At 44.5% G+C, this 19,589-nt stretch overlaps 1 protein-coding gene across 1 annotated transcript; it reads right to left on the reverse strand.

Moving 5' to 3' along the window:
- Positions 1-2,317: 2,317 nt before the first annotated feature.
- On the reverse strand, positions 2,318-18,747 carry LOC132243281 (OX-2 membrane glycoprotein-like). Its single transcript, XM_059720522.1, has 6 exons — positions 18,489-18,747; positions 17,494-17,832; positions 15,434-15,748; positions 9,518-9,614; positions 5,044-5,164; positions 2,318-2,497 (listed from the first exon to the last, which is right to left on the reverse strand). Exons 1-6 carry the CDS (start codon positions 18,568-18,570, stop codon positions 2,333-2,335), a joined length of 1,119 nt encoding a protein of 372 aa, XP_059576505.1. The 5' UTR covers positions 18,571-18,747; the 3' UTR covers positions 2,318-2,332.
- Positions 18,748-19,589: the final 842 nt, after the last annotated feature.

Genomic DNA, 19,589 nt, shown 5'->3' on the forward strand with positions numbered 1-19,589 from the left:
TCCTGGCTTGGCTCACCCTGCAAAAAGGGCAGGGGAGGCAAGCAGCCTGCAGCTAACCCCTGGGAAGCAAGCAGGGACGGGGGACTTGGGCGGCACCCACCTGGGCCCAGGCCTGCCTGGCCAGCTTACCACAGTCCCTGGGCACCCGCACATGGCTGACCTGCAATCTGAAGCCAGGCAGCGCAGAGCCTCTGGAGCAAATGTTGCAAACTCTCACAAGAGCCTGTGTCTTGCCTCTGCAGGGCCAACATCTGGATATGAGGAAGATGCTGCAGGGGCCCATAGGACTGCTGCTGCAGGCTCACTGCCACCTGCTATGGGATCCTCTCAGAGGCACCAGCTGCATCAGTGGTATAGGCAGAATTGGACCTGCCTGCTCCAGTGGCTGGTGGTCACGGTGGAGGGCTTGGGGGCAGACCCAGCGGACATAGCAGGTGGAGGACCTCATCCAGGAGGAGGCATCTCTGTAGGCATTTCACAACCACTGGGCCAAAGTGGTGGCCCTGGAACAGCGGTGCGTTCTGTGCGGGCCGGGAGTGATCCGGGGCCCTTTTTTCGCGCCGCGGGCTGTGGCCAGCAGCCCGGACACGCCGGGTCGGAGAAAGCAGGCGACACACTAGAATTAGGCACGGACGCTTAATGGTTGATTCAAGATTGTTTACTTACACCGAAGATGGTCGCAGTGTAGGCTGGAAAGACTTCCAGGTAAAGCTCCGCTTAAGCCCCCAGTTTAAGGACTCTGAAAAAACTCTCACTCACACGAAGTTTTCGAGGCTCTGTGGAACTTTTGCGCGCAGGGAGGGGTACGTCGAGGATCGTTCGGTGACAGGGAGAAGAATCGATAGGTTATCAGTCTATCGATCAGCCAGCCGCAGGTCAAATCTCCGTAGAGGCACTCTGCAACGTGCTCAAAGTTCTCCGACTTGGGCGGAAACCACCCAAGTCTCTTATATGGCTAGCAAGCCAATCGCTAGCTGCCACGTGGGAATAATTTAGAACTGACCAATAGTGTGGCACAAATTTAAATACAAATGGCGGGAACTCCTTGCAATGTGCATTTCTGTGCTGCAACGAAGAAATGCACCCTGCAAAAGGTCTGATTTTTTGTGTGTGCTTCGGCACTAAGAATTATCCCCGTGGGTTTACAGCTTCATTGCACGGAGGAGTTCTGCTGCACAGAGAACCCGCGTGCAAGGGAGAGAGTTCCCGCCACTTTGCAGCTGTCTTTGCAGGGTGCATTTCCTTTGCAACACAGAAATGCATGGTGCAAAGGAGTTCCCGCTCTTCGCATGCAAATTCGTGTCCTGCTATTGGCTAGTGCTAAATTATTCCCACGTGGCGGCTAGCGATTGGCCTGCTAGCCGTATAAGAGGCTTGAGCAGTTTCCGCCCAAGCCGAAGAGGACTCTGCATCCATCTCGTGGGGACTCTGGGTGCGCGGCAGGGTCATCGAAGCCCTGTGTGTTACTCAGAGGAGTTTGGCGGCCTGATCCACCGCCCACCTCTTCCCGTCTTCAAGCGGTAACTTTCTATAAGACGTATCGACGAGTTTTCTATTTTGATGCGGGCTTGTCCTGGACATCCGGAGTTCTGTCTGCGTGGAGCCTAGCAAACTCCACGTGATTGTTCGTGTTTTCTGTTTGTAACCGCAACTCAAGCAAGTCTCCAGCCTGCACCACGACCATCTCGGTGTAAGTAAACAATCTTAAAATCAACCGTTACATGTCTGTGCCTAATTCTAGCTCGGCGCCCGCCCTCTCCAACCTGGCCTGACCGGGCTGCCAGCCACAGCCCGCGTGCAGCGCGATGAAAGGGCCCGGGTTCCGGCCCGGCCCGCACACAAAGAAAGCTTCAAATGGCAGGAAGATAATTCAGCGGTGCCAAAGCACACACAAACAAAAATCACACCCTTGGGTTGTGACACGTTCATCTGGAGGAGCAGCAGCTGGCTGCCTGGGACTGCCCAGGGGAGGCCATGCTCATGTCCCCTGTGACTTGGCCCCCTGCCCTGGCCCCGTGGGGCCCCTGAGTCCTACTTACCACCCTGCAGCAGGCCCCTGGCACTGCCCTGGAGCAGGTCCTGCAGCACCTGCCAGCCAAAGGTGTCCCTGGGATGCACTGTGGGTCCCAGACCCACAGGGGAACTCTTTGTGGCCAGGGTGCTGGCTGTCTGCCACCAGGATCTCCGCCCTGTACTACCACACATTGGACATTTCAGCATTTGTACATTTGTACTGATGTGAAAGCTTCTCAAGATTTCAGGAGTATTCTCAGCCACCTTTTTTTCTTATTTTCAGAAGGGAAACTTCACCCCTGCCTTAATTTCTTAAAATTTAATTATCCAATTCTTCAATACCATCCAGCGAATTCTCATGAGCATTGGCTTCCTTGTTCTTTTCTGTGTCTTGGAATGTCTCTCTACACACATTTCCAATATTTCGGCTCCTATTTTGCTTTTGTGATGTAATCCTTTCCCGAACAGAATCTGAGGCTGGCCCCTGTAAAAGCAAGCAAAACAGTAAAGCTGCATTGATGATGATGATATTTTTTTTTTTGGACAGGAAAAGATACGGAGGAATAACACTAAGAGGAATCACCTGGATAGAACTTTCCAAATCAATTAGCAGAAATAAGTAGCTCACATAATAAAAGGTCAGGGTGTATAAACACAATTGACTAAGGAACAAACTGCTTAAGGAAAAAGGCTGATGCTGCTTTCAAGATGTGAAAGTTGTGTAACAACATGAAGGATACTGTAGGCATCACTGGAACACTGATTAATATGTATACTGCTCACACAAAAGCTTTGCTAAACTGTTGGCCGGAGTAGATCTGATCAGTGAGCCTGATTGATGCATGAACTCCTTGAATAAGCAAAACTTGGAAAGTGGACCAGATGTGCACTCCTGTCAGGAGATAGGAGGGGGAAATGGCTGGACAAGGGGTAGACTAGACCAGTACCAGGGTGATAAGGTTGGAATGGGACTACTCGGTTCAGGAGATAGAACAAGCCCATGGTACGGGACAGCTCAAGATATCTGAGATACCGGTGGAGTATAATACATCATTTGTTTTGATCACTGTATAAAAGGAGTATTAGAAATTACAGCAACCTTGTTTTGGCCTAGGGGAGTCTACATGGAGTTGTGCCAATGCCCTGGGAAGAATGTTTAGAGCTCACTGACTTACTTCTCAAGTTCCTAGGTCAGATCCCTCGTATCTCAAAATAAAAGTGGTGAAAGGATGGCTTAAAACCACCTTCTCCCTGCTCTCTATTGCTATCCAATTTACTGGGATATGGTAACTGAGAATCAGGTTCCATGCCTCTTGCCCCTTCCTCTCCCCATCTCTGCTTCTTTCTCCTCCACATTTTACTGAAAAGAAATAGTTACAGTGCTATGAGATAGACTCATATGTCTTGAGTGACCGGAGCTGAAGTTTAAGCAGCCTGTCTGATGGACACTGCTACAGCAGGCCACGTGACTCAGGCAAAGGGACACTGGTCTAGCAATCAAAAAATGTGATTTTTGCCTGTCCAGGACTAACTAGGCAATACTGTCCAAGGAGTGCAACTTCCCCAGGCCTAAGGTTCCCTAACTAGTGAGAAATGTTTTTCCACCTCTTGCACCCAGAGAACTGTCAGTGAGGAGCACTGGGCACTAGCTGCCTATGGAAGGTTTGGGGTCTCTACATCATAAGAGAGGTTAAAGTATGAAGCAAACGTAGGTATATTTTGCTTTTGGTCTTAATCATCACTTTGAAATGGACCAAAACCAGCTTGAACTTCATTTTCTTAATATTTTTTTGCTCTGAAACCTTATCACTATACTCACAAAGACCATGGCAACTTCTTTGTTGACCTGATGTTACATGAAGATGTAACCTAAAGTTACAGTTTCTTGCAACATCACTGCAGGGGATTACCAGTCTGCATGGAATTTTTATTTTTTTAATTTGGTTTCAATCTACAGTCCCACATGGGTGGCTCTGGAAGCACAGAACTCACTTCTTTTAGGGTATGTGGCCCCTGGGAAGCACAAATATTTGGCCAGATTTGGGGCTGCAGATCAGGCTTGCAGAACTTCAAGTTCCAGTTCTCAGCTCCACAACAACAAGGTTGGGATCACTGGGTCTTCAGGCAGGACTTCGGAGCACCAAGCCTGGAAACCCTGTCTACCCTTGAACAAATGGCTTCCCTTGAACCACAGACCTTGAACCTTGTGAGTGCCTCACAGAAGGCGGGCAGGGTTCAGGTGATATCCTACGTCTGAGTTGCTGAAAATTCATTGAGCCTGAGGTGTTCCAGATGAAACTACTAATTTGTGCATAAGAAATTGGCAACTTTTGAAGAAAAAACAACCAAATAATTTCCAACCAGCTCTAATCACTTGATTTCATCCACACTGCACTGAAAAAAATCATGTTGCTTTTACCTTTAAAGCCAGGTACAGACATTCAAAAAGCCTGAGGCAGAATTAATCTAAATTATGGTTTTCTGTAAGTGGCATAGTTTAAATCAGTAGTTTGTTTGTTTTTTGGGGGTGGAGAGAAGTACAAATCTTAGACCAGGTTCCACCATTTTTTCTGTTCAGTTCTGGGTATAGACTGCTTTTGAAAGCCAAGCTTCTGTTCTGTTGTGAGTATTGAGTATAGAACAATTTCCAGTCATTTACAGTGGTAAAAGTGTAATGTCTGTAGCTGACCTAAATGTCTTCCTAGAGTTTTCCAGCAAAGACAGGAAGCAAGGTCTTGATTTTCTCTTACATTAAATGCTATGAAATGAATAGACAACCCTCCACTGATTTCCAAAAAAAGAAAAAAAAAGTATGCAATATATAAACAAGCTTACATATGATAAAAGTGGTATTATTTTCACTCTACATCTGTAGAGTATACCAGCAGATAATGAAGTCATTTTATCATTTGAGAGAAAATTAATTCAAATTTCTAATTGACTATTTTAATGAGGACTGGCATATTGCAGCTATGTCAGGCACCCACTGGCATATTCTTGCTCAGGTGTTTTCTTTGTTGAAATTATTACCTCATTTTGATAGGAAACATCCTGGTTCCGTGGTGTCTGCAGGTTCTGGGAACTCCTGACTTGGTCTTCATGTAAAAATGCTTCCCTTGCAGGAGTGCTGGCCATACTGGAAACTTGGGACCTAGCATATTGAGATTAGACATTTACAAGTGACTGGAAGTATGCTACACATTTAACAAAACATATTGAAGAGGCATGCCTCTTGTATCAAAGGAATTTAACATCTAGATAGAGACAATGAATACAGTAGGCTGATAACAATAGGGATAATAGAAGGGAATTAATCTCAGGACCCCTCTTTTGTTATCTAGTAACACTTCTTATGCTTAAACCCTGATGGATCTGCTATAGAGCAAAGTTCTTTTCAGTTTAGGGTCCACATTTCAATGAGAGGTGGGATTGCAGCACATGTAGGCATACCTAAATTATTTATAATCCATCTGATATCCGTACAGAATGGACTTCAGCCACCATATAAGTACTTTGGGTGGTAGGTGGGCTTAAGAATCCTACACCAAAGCTTGTGTTGTCCAGCTCCACTGTGCCCAGCAACCTTGCTGAATAGCTGGCTCAGGTCTCTCTACGTGTGCTGCAATGACACCTCTGAGTCCAGCTCATTTCTTTATTTCCAGAATGGTTTACTTTGTCTAACAGCATAAAAAGTAAGCCTTAACTATCTCACTCTATAAATTATAGTCTTTACTAGGAGGTAGCTGGATTGTGGCAGAATGTTAATAGCAACTGTCTCTACAAAATGCTTTGATTTGAATGAACTGGCAAACTGCATCAAAAAATTTAATCAGATTTTTTTTCCAATAATCTTTTTTTATTTTAGAATTCAAGCACTCTAATTTCTTCCCAGAGTCTCTTCCATATGTACGGTATGTGACCCACACTGTTTATACTTCATGGATTTTTTTCTCCAAAACAAAAAAAATAGAGAAACCAAGAGTGTAGGTGTAGAAGTTCAAAGTTAGAGATGCTTCCGAACAGGAGGCTGAAGGAGTTGGGAACTGGGAAATAGTCCCTTAGTTAGAGAGAAGCTGGCTGGCTACCTAGTTAGAGAGGGAGACCAAAGTTAGCCAACTGCTCCACAATGAAGTTCATTGTTTAGTTCTTCTAGTTGATGTATGCTTGTGTTTATTGAACCTGGTGATTGGTACAAAGGAGAGGAGGCATGGGTTGTTTGAATAATTGCAGTCTGCACAGTGGGGCATGGCATGGCAGGGCAGGGCAATTCATCTAGAAAAGCCCTGTAACAGCCAAAGGAAGTGACAGTACTTACTAGGCATGCTCAGCAACTTTTCTTGAAGCTGTATAGAAAGTCACCATTCTGGACAGGCCTGATTTCTATATTTGTTGTCTGAAAGCTTGAGGGCAGGAAGGTTATCAGTACAAGAAAAGCCTGATGATCTTGGTTTATTAATGCAGGACCAAGAATGCTTTCTGGTATTAGGGCCAGTCCTGTTAACATTCTGAATACTGGTGAGAGTTCTCTTTGTTTTACTTATGCTTTATTTTTAGAGAAACTATTAACTGGGATGGTTTAGTCAGGGCTGACTCTGCTTGGACCAGGGCTTTGGACAAGATGACCTCCTGAGATCGTTTATAGCCATATTTTTCTATGACTAAGGGGAAAGCATTAGTCAGAGTAGTACATACTCCTTCAAGGAATGTAATATTGGCCTTGAAGGAGAGATGGGATGGGAATATCTCTCACACATAGTGGCTGCCAAACTTGCAGAAATTATTTTAGCTCCTTGGTAAGTGCTTCAAATCAGGATTCTTTCTCAGTTAGAACCAAGGCAGCAGCAAGGGTTAGTAAATCCTTTTGAAGTGTGAATGAAATGTGTATAATAGCAGGAAGAAGCAGGACGAAGTCTCCAGAGCTATTAATATGGACTGCCACTCCCAGAAACCCCCAGGGGCTGGGGGTCAAGGATAAAGGAAAAAGGAAGCTTAAGGCTGGAGTAGGGGAAGAGAGAGCAGCACGCACATGGCACTTGGTCAGCCCTAGGTGATGGAGTGCACAGTGGAGCTGGAAATCTCACTGTCTCGGTCAGCCGGGACTGTGGACTGAAGGAGCTGGACTCAGGCTTGTGACACTAACCCCTATGATTTTCTATATAGAAGTGGGACCTCCCCTTTGCTTCTTGTGCCAATTTGTGGGACTGCAGACACAAAACAATGTGCCACAAATTGGCACAAGTTAGTGGCAGTTGTGGGATACTGAAGGGGGCTATCCCACAAGTGAGGCAAAAGGGAATTGGAGGACACAGGCCACAAGGCTCAGGGCAAACTGCTTCAATGAGAGTATAGATGTTGTTTGTTGTGTGGGCATTTAATCAGGGCAGATGAGTTGCATGCGGGGGGGGGGGGGGGGGCACCCCCAGTGGGAAGCACACACACACCCCATCTAGTGTCTCAAGGCCTACCTTCAATCCAGCCCCCTCTAGTGGGGAGGAACAAGAACGGGGTGACAATTTAAAATGGCAGCTGAGTTAAATGGGTGGAATGAGGATACAAAGCCAAAATTCCTGAGGCCGTTGCTAACAGGGAAGGCCAGGGACCTCTACCGTGGGCTCAGCGGTGAAGCCAAACAGGATTAACAAGCACATGACAGGGGCCCTCAGGAATGTTTTGGGTCCAGGGGCAGGTCCTGTCTGGGACTGTGCAGCTTTCTTTAATGGTAGGAAGACTTCAACCAAGCATACATCACATTCACATTGCAGTTTGGATTCAGCTAGGTTAAAGCAGGTAAGAAAATGAGAGCTCTGTGAGTGAATTACAGAAATCCAGTTACAGATATTTTATAAAATATTTTTTAACTTATCAGAACTGAAATCTACTGTCTGACCACAGTAATCCAGGAGATTGGCTCAATTACTAACTAAAGGACCGAAATGCTGGTAACTAGAAGGAGACTCTGACTGTTCCTGAAAGGGGCTGAAGTACTGATAAGCACTGAGACTCTTCAGTTTCTTTTCAGGATCTGAAGAAATCCAAGTGACACCTATTGCAGTTCAAGCCACACTGTTACCCAAGAAAATCAGCTCTGAACAAAAAGAAGAAATACAAATGTGTGTGTGTGTGGACACACTTAAGATTAAAAGTGTGCACATTATACACAAACATTTTCACACATTGCAAATGCTTTAAATCAAAGCTGCATACCATGTACATATAGGGGAAAAAACAGGGCAGAAGCCTCTAAGGGAGGGAGGACATATTTACTAGTAAACATTTTTAGTTTTAAAAGATACTGAACTATTTTAAGCAATGTTACTATTAGAGGGAGACAAATCTAGGAATCCAGTAGGGGTAAAGAAGGAATAGACAAAAACTGTGACAATGATGTACTTTCTTAAGCATGTATTAACCAGTCACAAGATTATAGGAAAATAGGGCTGTGAGCGATCTTGGTGGAATCTCTATCTCCTTGCTCAAGGCAGGAGAACCCCTGGCTAAACCATAAGTGCTGGCCTAACCTTCTCCTAAGAAATTCTAAGTGTATTGCAAAACTGAACCATCGTCACTATTAGAAAGCTCTTCCTAACATCCAAGCTCAGTTTGCCTTGTTGCCATTTAAGAAAGTTACTTCTTGTCATGTCCCTCCAACTGCAGAGAACATTCTGTCACCAACCTGCCCGTGACTACCTTTCAGCTATTTGAGGACTGTTACTATGTCTGTGAAGAAGCCTTCTCTTCTTCAGAGTAAAAAGCCCCAATTCTTCCAACCTCTTGTGAGTCATGTTTTCCAGGCCTCTAGTTATTTTTGTTGCTCTGTACTGGACCCTTTCTATTCTGTCTACATCCTTCTTGAAGTGCACTGCCCAAAACTGGAAACAATTCTCTAGGAGAGGTCTCACCAGCACTGAGTAAAGTGAAAAAAAGGTACTTGACTTGCAGGCTGTATTCTTATTAATGCAATCCAATATGCTATTTCACCTTTCTACTTTGCAGTGCCTTACTAGTTGGTTTATTGCAAGGGCCTGTTCACTGAGCCATTGAAGAATAATGTATGGAAGCCAATAGTAATTACTAACACAACATTCAGGATTTTGAAAACCCCAGCCTAGGAGTTTAATCCTTGGTGAACTCTGCAAAGAACTTGTCTACATGTTGCAAGATGGTGCAATTCAGAAATATATCAGCTAGTTCTGAGCATACCAGCTCCGGAGCCAAAACCAATATAGCTATATTTGTACAATGCTGTGCCTGGGTTATTTAGCTCTGCTGAGAGGCACGCCTCAATAACTGGGGTACAAAGCAATGTGAATACAGCTGTACACCTACTCGGAAACCTAGCTCAACTAACATTGCACTTCACCACCTTATGTTGGATAAACCCACCAAAGTCCTGAAGAGCCACAATTTTGGCCTGTGCTTCATGACGCAAGCAAGCTGAAGTGTAGAAAATGGGATTATTGTAGAGCTTCATAACACAATTGAATTAAACAGTCATTTGACTTACTTTTTCCCTTTTCTTTTCCTTTGTACCATGATCATGATTACTAAGACAGAAAGTATAGGAACTAAAAGGAAAATATTCATCATCTCCTCAGGAACATCTGAAAAACACAATTCAAAAAACAAAGGTCACTCAGAAATCCCAGTAGAGGTTATCAATTTTTTGTTTCTTTTTTAGAGACCAGGTCCAGGAAGCACAGAATTTCTATCCCAGTTCTGAAGTGCATGTGTAAGCCAGACAAACCATTAAACCCAAGTCTCCCATTTCCCAACTGCAACATGAAGATGGAATTGATCAATTTTTCATTATGGACAAATTAAGCCTTTGTGTCAGTTTATGAATTGCTTCTAAACCAAGAGTGTATCTGGGTTGGGGATGAGTGAGGCACATGGTTAGGCACTCAATAAAGGAGGACACTGAAATGGCAGCAGGGGGCTGGAAGCTGTGATCCAGGGGTGAGAAATTATTTTGGTTGGAGGGCTGCTTCACGAGTTTTGGTGAGTTGTCAAGAGCCGCAAGGGTAGCTCCACTCCTTGACAGGTGCCGTGCCCCCTGGTTGCCATCTTGGTGCCAGTAGTTCCGCCCCCCTCCCCCCAGCCCCCGCTCTCACCTGGGATGTACTCCTTTTGGGAAAGGGGTTTGCCATCTTAGGAATGGAAACCCTTCCCCTCCCCCACAATTATATACTAAAAATCTAACATCCAAAATAACATATTTTAATTTTATTTAAAAAAAAAATTGTCCTGATTTGTCTGTGTTTGTATTGTATATGTAGAGGTGATTGCATAATAACTCAAAATAAAGTTTTACTCTTCTATGTTGCAGAGGAAGGTGGGGTTAGGGTGTGAGGAGCTGTGGGTGTATGTGGGGTATAGGGGAGTGTGTGGGCATATGTGTGGATGTGGGTGGATATAGGGGGCCTGTGGAGGGTGTTTGTGGGGATGTGTGGGTGTGTAGGGTGGGATATGGAGTTTGTGGGGAGTGTGGAGGGGGATGGATGGATGGCTGGGGGTGTTTGTAGAGGGGTGTGGGTCCATGTATGGTTGGATGTCTGTGGTTAGTAGTGAGTGGAGTTCTCCCCAGAGACCCGTGGGAGTGTGTGGGGATGGGTGGGCGGAGTGGTGTTTGTGGGGTGCCTGATTGTGTGTGTGGGAGTGTGTGGTTGTGGGGTTTGTGGGAAGGGTTTGTGGGTATGGTGGGGTGTGCATGGGAGCCCCTGTATGCACCCCATAGCTGGTCAGTACCTGCCCCCACCCCACAACAGCCCAGAGCCCACGCACCTGGTGGTACCTCCCCGGCACTGCCAACAGTGTGTAGCCCCAGCATACCCACTCCAGACTGACCTTGGCAGGAGCAGATCAGCCAGATGCACACACAGCCCTGACCTGGACCCCGCGCCTACTCCACATTGCCTGCCCATGACGTGGCCTGCTGCCCCCCTGGGCATGCAGTGAGAGTGGGGTGGCTCCATGCCGGACTGCCTTACTAGGCAGATCCTAGCCCTGGCCCTGCGGTGTCCTGCAACAGCTGCATGGAGCCCATGCTGGGCTGCCCTGCAGCTCCTCTGTGCTACCCCCACTACCACATGGGGCAGCCCAGAGGCCGCAGGGACAGTGCAGGGCAGCCCAGTGCAGGCTCCATGGAGCTGGTGCAGGAAGCACCAGGCAGCGCTGAGGAGGTGGGGCCACTGTTCCCCATGCCAAGATCACTTCTACCTCACTGGTGCTGCAGTTGCTGCAGCTGTTCAGCATGAGCAGGCAAGTCTGCAGCAGGTGCAGGATTGGACAGAGCTGCATGAGGGTCCCTGCCAGTACCATGGGGCTGGGGCCAGTGGTTGCCACTGCCTGGGCTGCCTAGAAAGGCAGTCCAGCACAGAGCTACCCCAGCCCCGCTGCAAGCCCATGGGGCAGCAGGACGCTCTACTATGGGATGATGCCTGAGCTAGGTGGGACTGAGGGATCGACCACAGGCTGGCCAAGCCTCTCCATGGGCTAGATCCAGCCCATGGGCTGTATTTTGCCCACCCCTGCTCTGATCCCACAGAATGTGGTCCAGAGTCTCCTTATCAGGCCCCCACCTACTTTCCCCCTTGGAGATGCCACTGCTTCATGGAAGTGTCTGCATGGCCCAGAATTGACAGGGTTAATCCTGCAGCAGTCACTGCCACAGTAAGAGTTTTGTAGCATTGTTTTACCTACTGTACTATGGCAGCTGCCATGTTCACCCTGCAGATGCTGGCCATACGTGTGGCTCATGAGGGGACTCCTGCCCTGAGTCTGCACAGCCTCTAATCCCCTGCCAGTTTTGTTTCTGGGGGAGTCTGTGCTGTGCTGCTGCCTGCCCCGTACCTCCTGCACTCAGTGCCACCCCCTCTACACCCACCCCTTCACTCTGCTCAGGCGGTCAAAATACCAAGCTATGTTCGTGTTATAAACCAAACTTGATTTCACAGAATCATAGAGAAGTAGGGCTGCAGGGACCTGAAGAGGCATCTAGTCCAACCCCCTGCCTGAGGTAAACTCATCCCTATCCAAACCATCAAATACAAACCATAGGCTAAACACTTCATAAAATGATGTAGTCAACCCTGAACCAACACAACACACAACATCCTTATCTGCCACAGGTAAAACAGGGGGATCATGGCAGTTTGAAGCTGGAAATGTTGTTAAAAATATGCTCCAGAGTTCCCAGGAAAAGGGGCACACTCCCTACTACAGATGAAGGCCCCCCACAGTCCGTACTAATCAGACCAAATATTTCTTCCTGACCCCAAATATGGTGACTGCTCTGACCCTGAGCAGAAGGGCAAGACTCTCTAGCTACAAACCCCTGTATTTAAGACCCATCAGGGCACTGACACACCCTGGTCAAAATCCTTAGCCTTGGCTGCCACCACCACTCACTGCCTCTGAGGCAGGCTTTAAAAAAACCCTGATATGTGAAGCAGGAGGAGGGAAAAAAATCCTTCCTGGCCCCATGCAGTAACCAGCAAAGCCCAGAAGCTTGGGAAATAACCATAGCAGACCACAGGCATAGGTCTGCCTAGACCACCTTTGCCCAATGACAGTGCAACCTCCTTTTGAACACCTCCACCACAACTTTCCTAGGCTGTCTATTTTGCAGCTTCACTTTTCCAGCTGTGAAGAAGTTTTTTCCTGATATCCCATCTAAACCTACTTTGCTGCAACTTCAAATCATTGGTCCATGTCCTACTCTCTGCAGGAAGAGAGATGAGCTCCTTCTTATTTATGGCAGCCCTTCAGGTATTTGAAGGGTACATTGTTTCTCCTCTTCAGTGCCTTTCCACAAGCTGAACCTCCTTAAACCTCTCCTTGTGTGACTTTCCTTCCAAATACTTTATTATTATTATTATAGCCTACCTCTGGAACCTCCTTAACTTTCCACATTCTTTTTAAGATGTAGAGCCCTAAACTGCACACAATATGTTAGATGAGGCCTAACCAGTGCCAACAAGACAGGCGCTATAATCTTCCATGTCTTACACGTAATGCTTCTATTGATGCATCCTTTTTGTGTGACTGCATCACACTGCAATGTGTTCACAAGCCTTCCCAGTTGCATTTCATTTGCAAACTTGTTCAAGAAACTTATCTTGAGTAGCATCCAGATCATTAATAAACAAACTGAACAGCACTGGGTCCAGAGCAAACCCCTGTAGGACTCCACTTTAAACTTCCTGTCATTCTGACATGGATCCACTGATAATCGGATCTTTGCCCTTTGAGACTTTGCTTGAGACTGTTGAGCCAGTTCTCTATCCACTTTACAGTAGTTTTCTTCAGGCCATATTTCCCCAATTTGTTTATAAGGTCATGCAGCACCTTTCTAAAACCTTGCAGAAGTCCAGATACACTAAGTTCACAGTATTCCCCTTATCCAATAGTAGTTACTTTGTGAAAGGTGATCAAGTTTGGTTGACATGATTTGTTCTAAATAACAAATCCAGTTCCCTGGGATGAAGTTCAGCAAGCCCTACTGACTTAAATTCATCCTGATCCATCAAAAGCTCTCTGAATGCCTCTTTTGTTATCTTATCCCTCAAGATCTCCACTTCTTTATCCAAATTATCTTTGGTCTGGTTGCAGTCAACATTTTTTTTTTCTGAAAACTGAGGGAAAGTAGCTATTAAGTAGCTCCACCTTCTTTCACCTTCTGTTATGAGTTCCCCTTGGAATCCTCTTCTTGTCATCTAGCTTCTTCTTTGTCTTTCCCTTCCTGATTTTGTCCCAGAGGGCTCTTGCTTTTTTGTTGTATGCTGCCTTGGTGACCATCCCATCTTTCTATTGCCCATATGTTTCCTTTTTCATTTGAGGCATTCTAGAAGCATGTTGTGCTGCCACATTGGTCTCTTACCATTCTTTGTGTCATTCCATTGCATCAACTGTTTCATGCCGGGCTTCCAATACTGTGTCCTTCAGAAGTTCACAGCCCTCTTGGGCACCATTATCCCTCAGTTTGTCTTCCCAGGGCACCATGGCTGTTAACTCCTTGAGTCAGCTGAAATCCACCTTTCTCAAATCTGGCCTCCTTGTTCTGCTGGCCTCTTGCTTTCCCTGTCTCGGGATCTGGAATCCTATCATCTCATGATCAGTTCCTCGCCATGTTGTCCATTACCTTCACATCCTCCACCAATACTTTCCTATTGGTCAGGACAAGATCCAAGATTGATGATCTCCTACTTCTGGGACAGAAAGTTGTCCTTCACACAGCTTAAGAACTGAATTGATATTTTATATTTGCATGAATTGTTCTTCCAGAAGATGCCCGATCAGTATGTGATCAGTATCACCTTATAGCACACATATGCTCTTTCCAGTTCTGGTCAGATGGATCCCAAATCTTGACAGAAGTCCTTCTCCCCAGATCCCATTGTCAAAGAACATCTGCCATTTCTGTCAAGTTTTTTGTTATTCCCAGAGCAGAGGGATAAGCTTCAACTAACAGGTGATTTCTGAGCTGCTTGCTTCCTTCATCAGCTCCTCTAAAATGTGACTTGCCACATAGGATGCTATTCTTTCTGTTCACCAAATCAAATGCCAATGCCAAGACTTGGTAAACTGCAGAATAAAAATTGATGAGCTGCAAATTATGAATAGTGAATAGCCTTACTTACCTGGCTATTCATTCCCAAGCTAAACGTGATACAGAAAAATCAAATACTTACTTTTCAGTTTTAAGCTACTAAAGATGGTATCAATTTTCACATATGTGTTTTGAGAATTACTAAGTGGTAATATCATGTTTTGAAAGAACTAGATTGGTATTAATCTTGAAGGTTCCTGTTAGACATGAAGATCCCATGAACACTCACCATTACTGGTGTTTGTCTATTATAACTGGAACAAAAATGAAAAACCTTCTGAGGGGTTCAACATTGTATCTATGTCACAGTCTTCAAAATAAATTATCTTTTTATAAATTCATAAATATATTATTTTCAATCCTTTTCTCTACATCTTCCTTTAAAAAACATGTTTAGCAAAAGAATAATGATAATCTTGTTGTTTTGATAGAAATCATATATTGGATTAGTCACAAAAAAAGAAAAGAATCCATGCTGACAATATTAAAAAATGATTTCTAAAATTAAGCTATTTGTGGAAGAAATCAAATTATCATGTAAAAATCTTTCAGAAATCTAACCCCATCTTTTTAAAATCCTTTCGCTATGACAGAACAGGTAATTTAAGAAAATACCAATCCCACTATATGCCAGACTTGCACCCAAAGAGCCTTCAAGCCAGCTTAGCTGTCCCCACTGTGGGTCTGCCTACTGGAGGGAAACCAATCAGGTGGTAGGTTCTATTTTGGTCAGCGTCAAGCAGGTACCTGCAAATACAAGTCTGCTTTCCACTCCCCCAATGCATCCTACCCGGCTTTATCAGTGCGACCTACCTTTATATTTTTGTTCTTGTCTGTTATCCTCAGCTTGATAAACTATCTTCTCTTTAATTCTCTCAGGATGGTCAGGATGGTCCATTACACAAGTCAGCCTTTTGAGGCATCCCACGGAGAAGTTGCAAACATTTGTCACCATAACTGTTCCATCTGCATTGTGAACACTGCCAACCTGAGGGCGATGATCAGTCAGGACTCCCTCAGGTCGCCAGGTGATTTTGGGGGCAGGCCTTCCAGTAGCCGAGCAAATCACAGTGAGGATCCCCTGGCTAATGAAATTTACGAGGAGCTTGGTTCTGATTTCTGAAACAGCTAAAAGCAGAAACGAAGTGTGACCAATATGAGAATGTTCCTTTAGAGCTTGTTAAATAGTGTTATAGGTTTACTTAAATGTTACTGGCATTGATGAGCATCTTACCTACTTAGTTTGTAAAGGTTCCTTATTGGCTTCTGTACATTTATCAGCAATAAAAAGCACAGGATAGCTTTGGAGACAATTCATCTCCCCTCAGTCTAAGTGAAATCTTACTCAGAAACTGCTGCATTAACTTCTAAGTAGAAATTCTCCACATCAGGGGAAAGTCCCTTTGGAAATTGGATGTAGAATCGAGGGCAAGCAGAGAAAGTCCAGTCCATCTGGCTGAATTAAGCTGATCAGCAATGTATGTATATATTAATGCTGGTAAGTGGTAGTAATCACTAGCTATTTAGATTGCATGAGATTTTCCATTATAAACATTTATATTTATGTGCTCTAGGACCTCCATCATTTGCTGCTGCCTTTGAAATTTAAACATGTGAAGGCTCTAAGAGTAGTAAAATGCATTGTTCTTTCTTCCAAGAAATATGTTTAAGTTTTTTAGTTATTATCTTGCAAAAATCACTGCTTCTCTTTTCCTGCTCATCAATGTCATAATGAATGAGAATTAACACCAGGGTTAAATCATTACCATAGGAGACACAATGGAGTAGGAACATTTGTGAGCAAGCACAGGAGGGCCTGTGGGAGAGTTAAAACAAACACAGACCGCCAGACATACTCCTAGACCAGGTTCTTGGCTTCCAGGCACCCTATACTCCAAATCCCTGCCCCAATACATAGTTCAAAACCTTACACCTCATAAGGATAAGTAACAGAGAAAATTGGGCTCAGGGTGGTATCTACTCTCTGGAAGTGGCACATGGTACCAGCATTATGTTCTCTGTAGAGGCTGATAGGTGGCATATGCTGTTGGCTTATGTAGTCCCTATTGTTCAGTGGTTTTCAAACTTCCTGAAGTCATAGAACCTGTTCATATCACTTTGTCTGCTGCAAATCTCTCACTCTTGGCTCTGTGGCCAGTGTGACTTGGTATGGAGCCAGGTAACATGGCCCTGTAGTGCTGGCACACCCTTTCACCCTTCCAGCCCTCTCCACCACTACCCCCAGCCTTTTTGCAGAACCCCTGGTGACCTATCGCAGAACCCCACAGTCCTGCAGACCAGTTTTAAAGCTACTGCCAGAGCTGAAGCAATCTGGGCTGTAACAGGGAAAGCTCACAGTTTAAATTCTACTGACCTGTACCCATTATAATACTATTTCTATTAAATATTTGTATTAAACCATATTTTCAATTAAATATTTTTATTAAACAAAAGCCATTTCCTCAAAAACTTCATTGAGGGACAGCTGCTTATTCCTAATTCTGTGTTAAATTTCCAAATGAAGCCTTGCAAAAGAGATTTTGAATACTTGATTCATGGCACAGATCAGATGTCCAGTGGAGCAGGAAATATTTTATCTGGCAGCAGTAAAGGTTGTTTCCTAACTCAAGTGTCTAGCATTGCAAACCAAATTTTGTGTAGGTACTTTTTATATGTCTGTATCCAAATCAGTTGATAGAGGTTTATGAACTCAGACAATATACTATATTTCATGTCTAAAAAGTTATCACAGAGATTATATAGCAAACATTTATTTCTTAATTAATGAATTCACAAGGAAGGCAACTCCATGGATATTTCCAGTCTCCTGCAAAAAGGGACTATAACGCTAAAGAAAAAGGGGACAACTTTACCTTGCACAGTTAGGTGGGTGTTTCTACTGAAAGAACCATGTGGAAATGCATTGAAGAGGCATTTATAATCTCCTTCATCCTGCAGTGTCACATTGGGGAGAGTGATGGATGATGCATTTAGTCTTGTATCTGTAAATAGGACTCTGTTCTGAAGTAATCCCACAGATTTAGGTCTGTGTCTCTTGCTGTAGGTGGCTATGTTCTGGAATGAAGGTCCTATCCTCTTCTGCCAGGTTATTTGCAGAATATCTAGAGGAAGGGTGAAGTTACAGCTGAGGGTCACATTTTCACCGATGGCTACTGCAGGAACCATTTCACACTGCACTGCTTCTTTAAAACCTGGAAACAAGCCCAAATCAAGGATCAGAGAAAGAGCAAATGGATGTATTAAGAGATCATAGAAATACTTGAATTAGTTCACAAACCCACAAAAACATGTCAGTTTTGCAGCCTGTGGTCAATGACACCCTTCTCTATAAACTCCTGCACAATTGATATCTCGGTCCTCAGTAAAGCAGAACATGTACAAAGCAGAGAGATGAGAAATTGGTTAGTGGTTGGGGAGGGATTTTGATACTGCCTCTCTTTCTCTCGCATAGGCACCTGAGTAGACACCCTTGTCTGCTGGACTGCTCTATTTCATTAGGTAAGTACAGAAAGAAGTTTGTGCTGTAAGGGTTAGAAAGGTTGAATTTCATGTTTTTTATTTAAAAAGTGAGAAAGTGCAAATGATATTTCATTAGGTAAGTACAGAAAGAAGTTTGTGCTGTAAGGGCTACTGACTGTTGCCACTTCCTTTCACAGTTTCTGTACCTACCACCACTCTCACCAGTCAGTCGTTCTTCTTGTTATTGATTGAAAATGTTCTGACAGAACAGGACAACTCCTCTCAGTTGATGTACCTTATTCTCTGCCCTTTCTGGGACCAAATTTACCAGTGATCCCAGTCACATACCTGCAATATAAATAGGAGGATAAAAGGAAAAACCACTTACCTGTAACTGCAACCCAAAGCAGGCAAACATTACAAAGAAGAGGCATAGAGAACTTAAAGCACAAATCCCTCTGCAAACCCATTGTATGGAATATTTAACCTTCCTTTCCTGCAAGGAATCTGCAAGGAACGTCACTGTCAAAGAGATGGAGTTGAGAAAATTGGCGCCTTTTTGCCTGTTGGCGCCTTTTCCCCTATCATTTAGTACTGACCAATCAGGAGAGGCATGACACTGAAAACACTTGCTACATTATATCCTGTATTATGTCATGTGAATGGCTGTGGCGGGAGCCGCCTTGTACTTTGCTTCCTTCCTGTACTTTGTAACTGAAGCCAACTGTCACCAGAGGAGCTGGAATAATCATTAACCATTAATCAAACTACATAAATCAGCACAGTGTGATGCCTATTCCCTTTTGCTTCTGAACAACAAACATTGTACATGGTTTCCCAGACAAAATAACCCCAAACCATGTCCACAATCAGTGTTTCCTAACACCACCTGCTATGTCGATAGTGTCCCAAAAGGTGACAAGTTTAAGGGCCGGGTGTCTGTGGACAACTAACTTAATGGAAACAACTTGCCCTTGATTCATTCCCAGCTTCCCAGTCTCCTGACTTCCTTCTAAAGCTGGAAAAGCTGCTCTGTCAAACATTCTTTATTTGGTTTAGTAAGTACTCACTCAGTGAAAGCTAAAGACATTTCAGACAGAAAAATGGCAAGCCAAAGCACTTCAGTTTTCAGGGGGTAGGTTCAAAATGTCTTTCTTATTTGAAACTTTATTTATTGCTGTATTATATTGTACTATATTACTTAGAGCTTCTATAGAAAAAAGTACCAACCCCATGAGGCATTCAGCCAGCATTTCTTAATAGAAATAGCTTGGTTTACTGCACTAGCTCCTAGTATTTAAATTCCAGGCTGCCACGCGTTTGAGGGGACTGAGCCCCGTTAGCCCCAGCTTTCTGCCACCTATGGCTGTGTGCATGCCTGCCACACATGTGCAGGTAAAATATCTGTTTTAAAGGAATATTCACAGAAGTACCAGGACCCATTTTAAAGATCAGTGGTAGTTCCATGAATATTACGTGAAAAATCCTA

The sequence above is a fragment of the Alligator mississippiensis genome, chromosome 1 (assembly GCF_030867095.1).
Source record: "Alligator mississippiensis isolate rAllMis1 chromosome 1, rAllMis1, whole genome shotgun sequence".
In the NCBI taxonomy this organism is placed as follows: domain Eukaryota; kingdom Metazoa; phylum Chordata; order Crocodylia; family Alligatoridae; genus Alligator; species Alligator mississippiensis.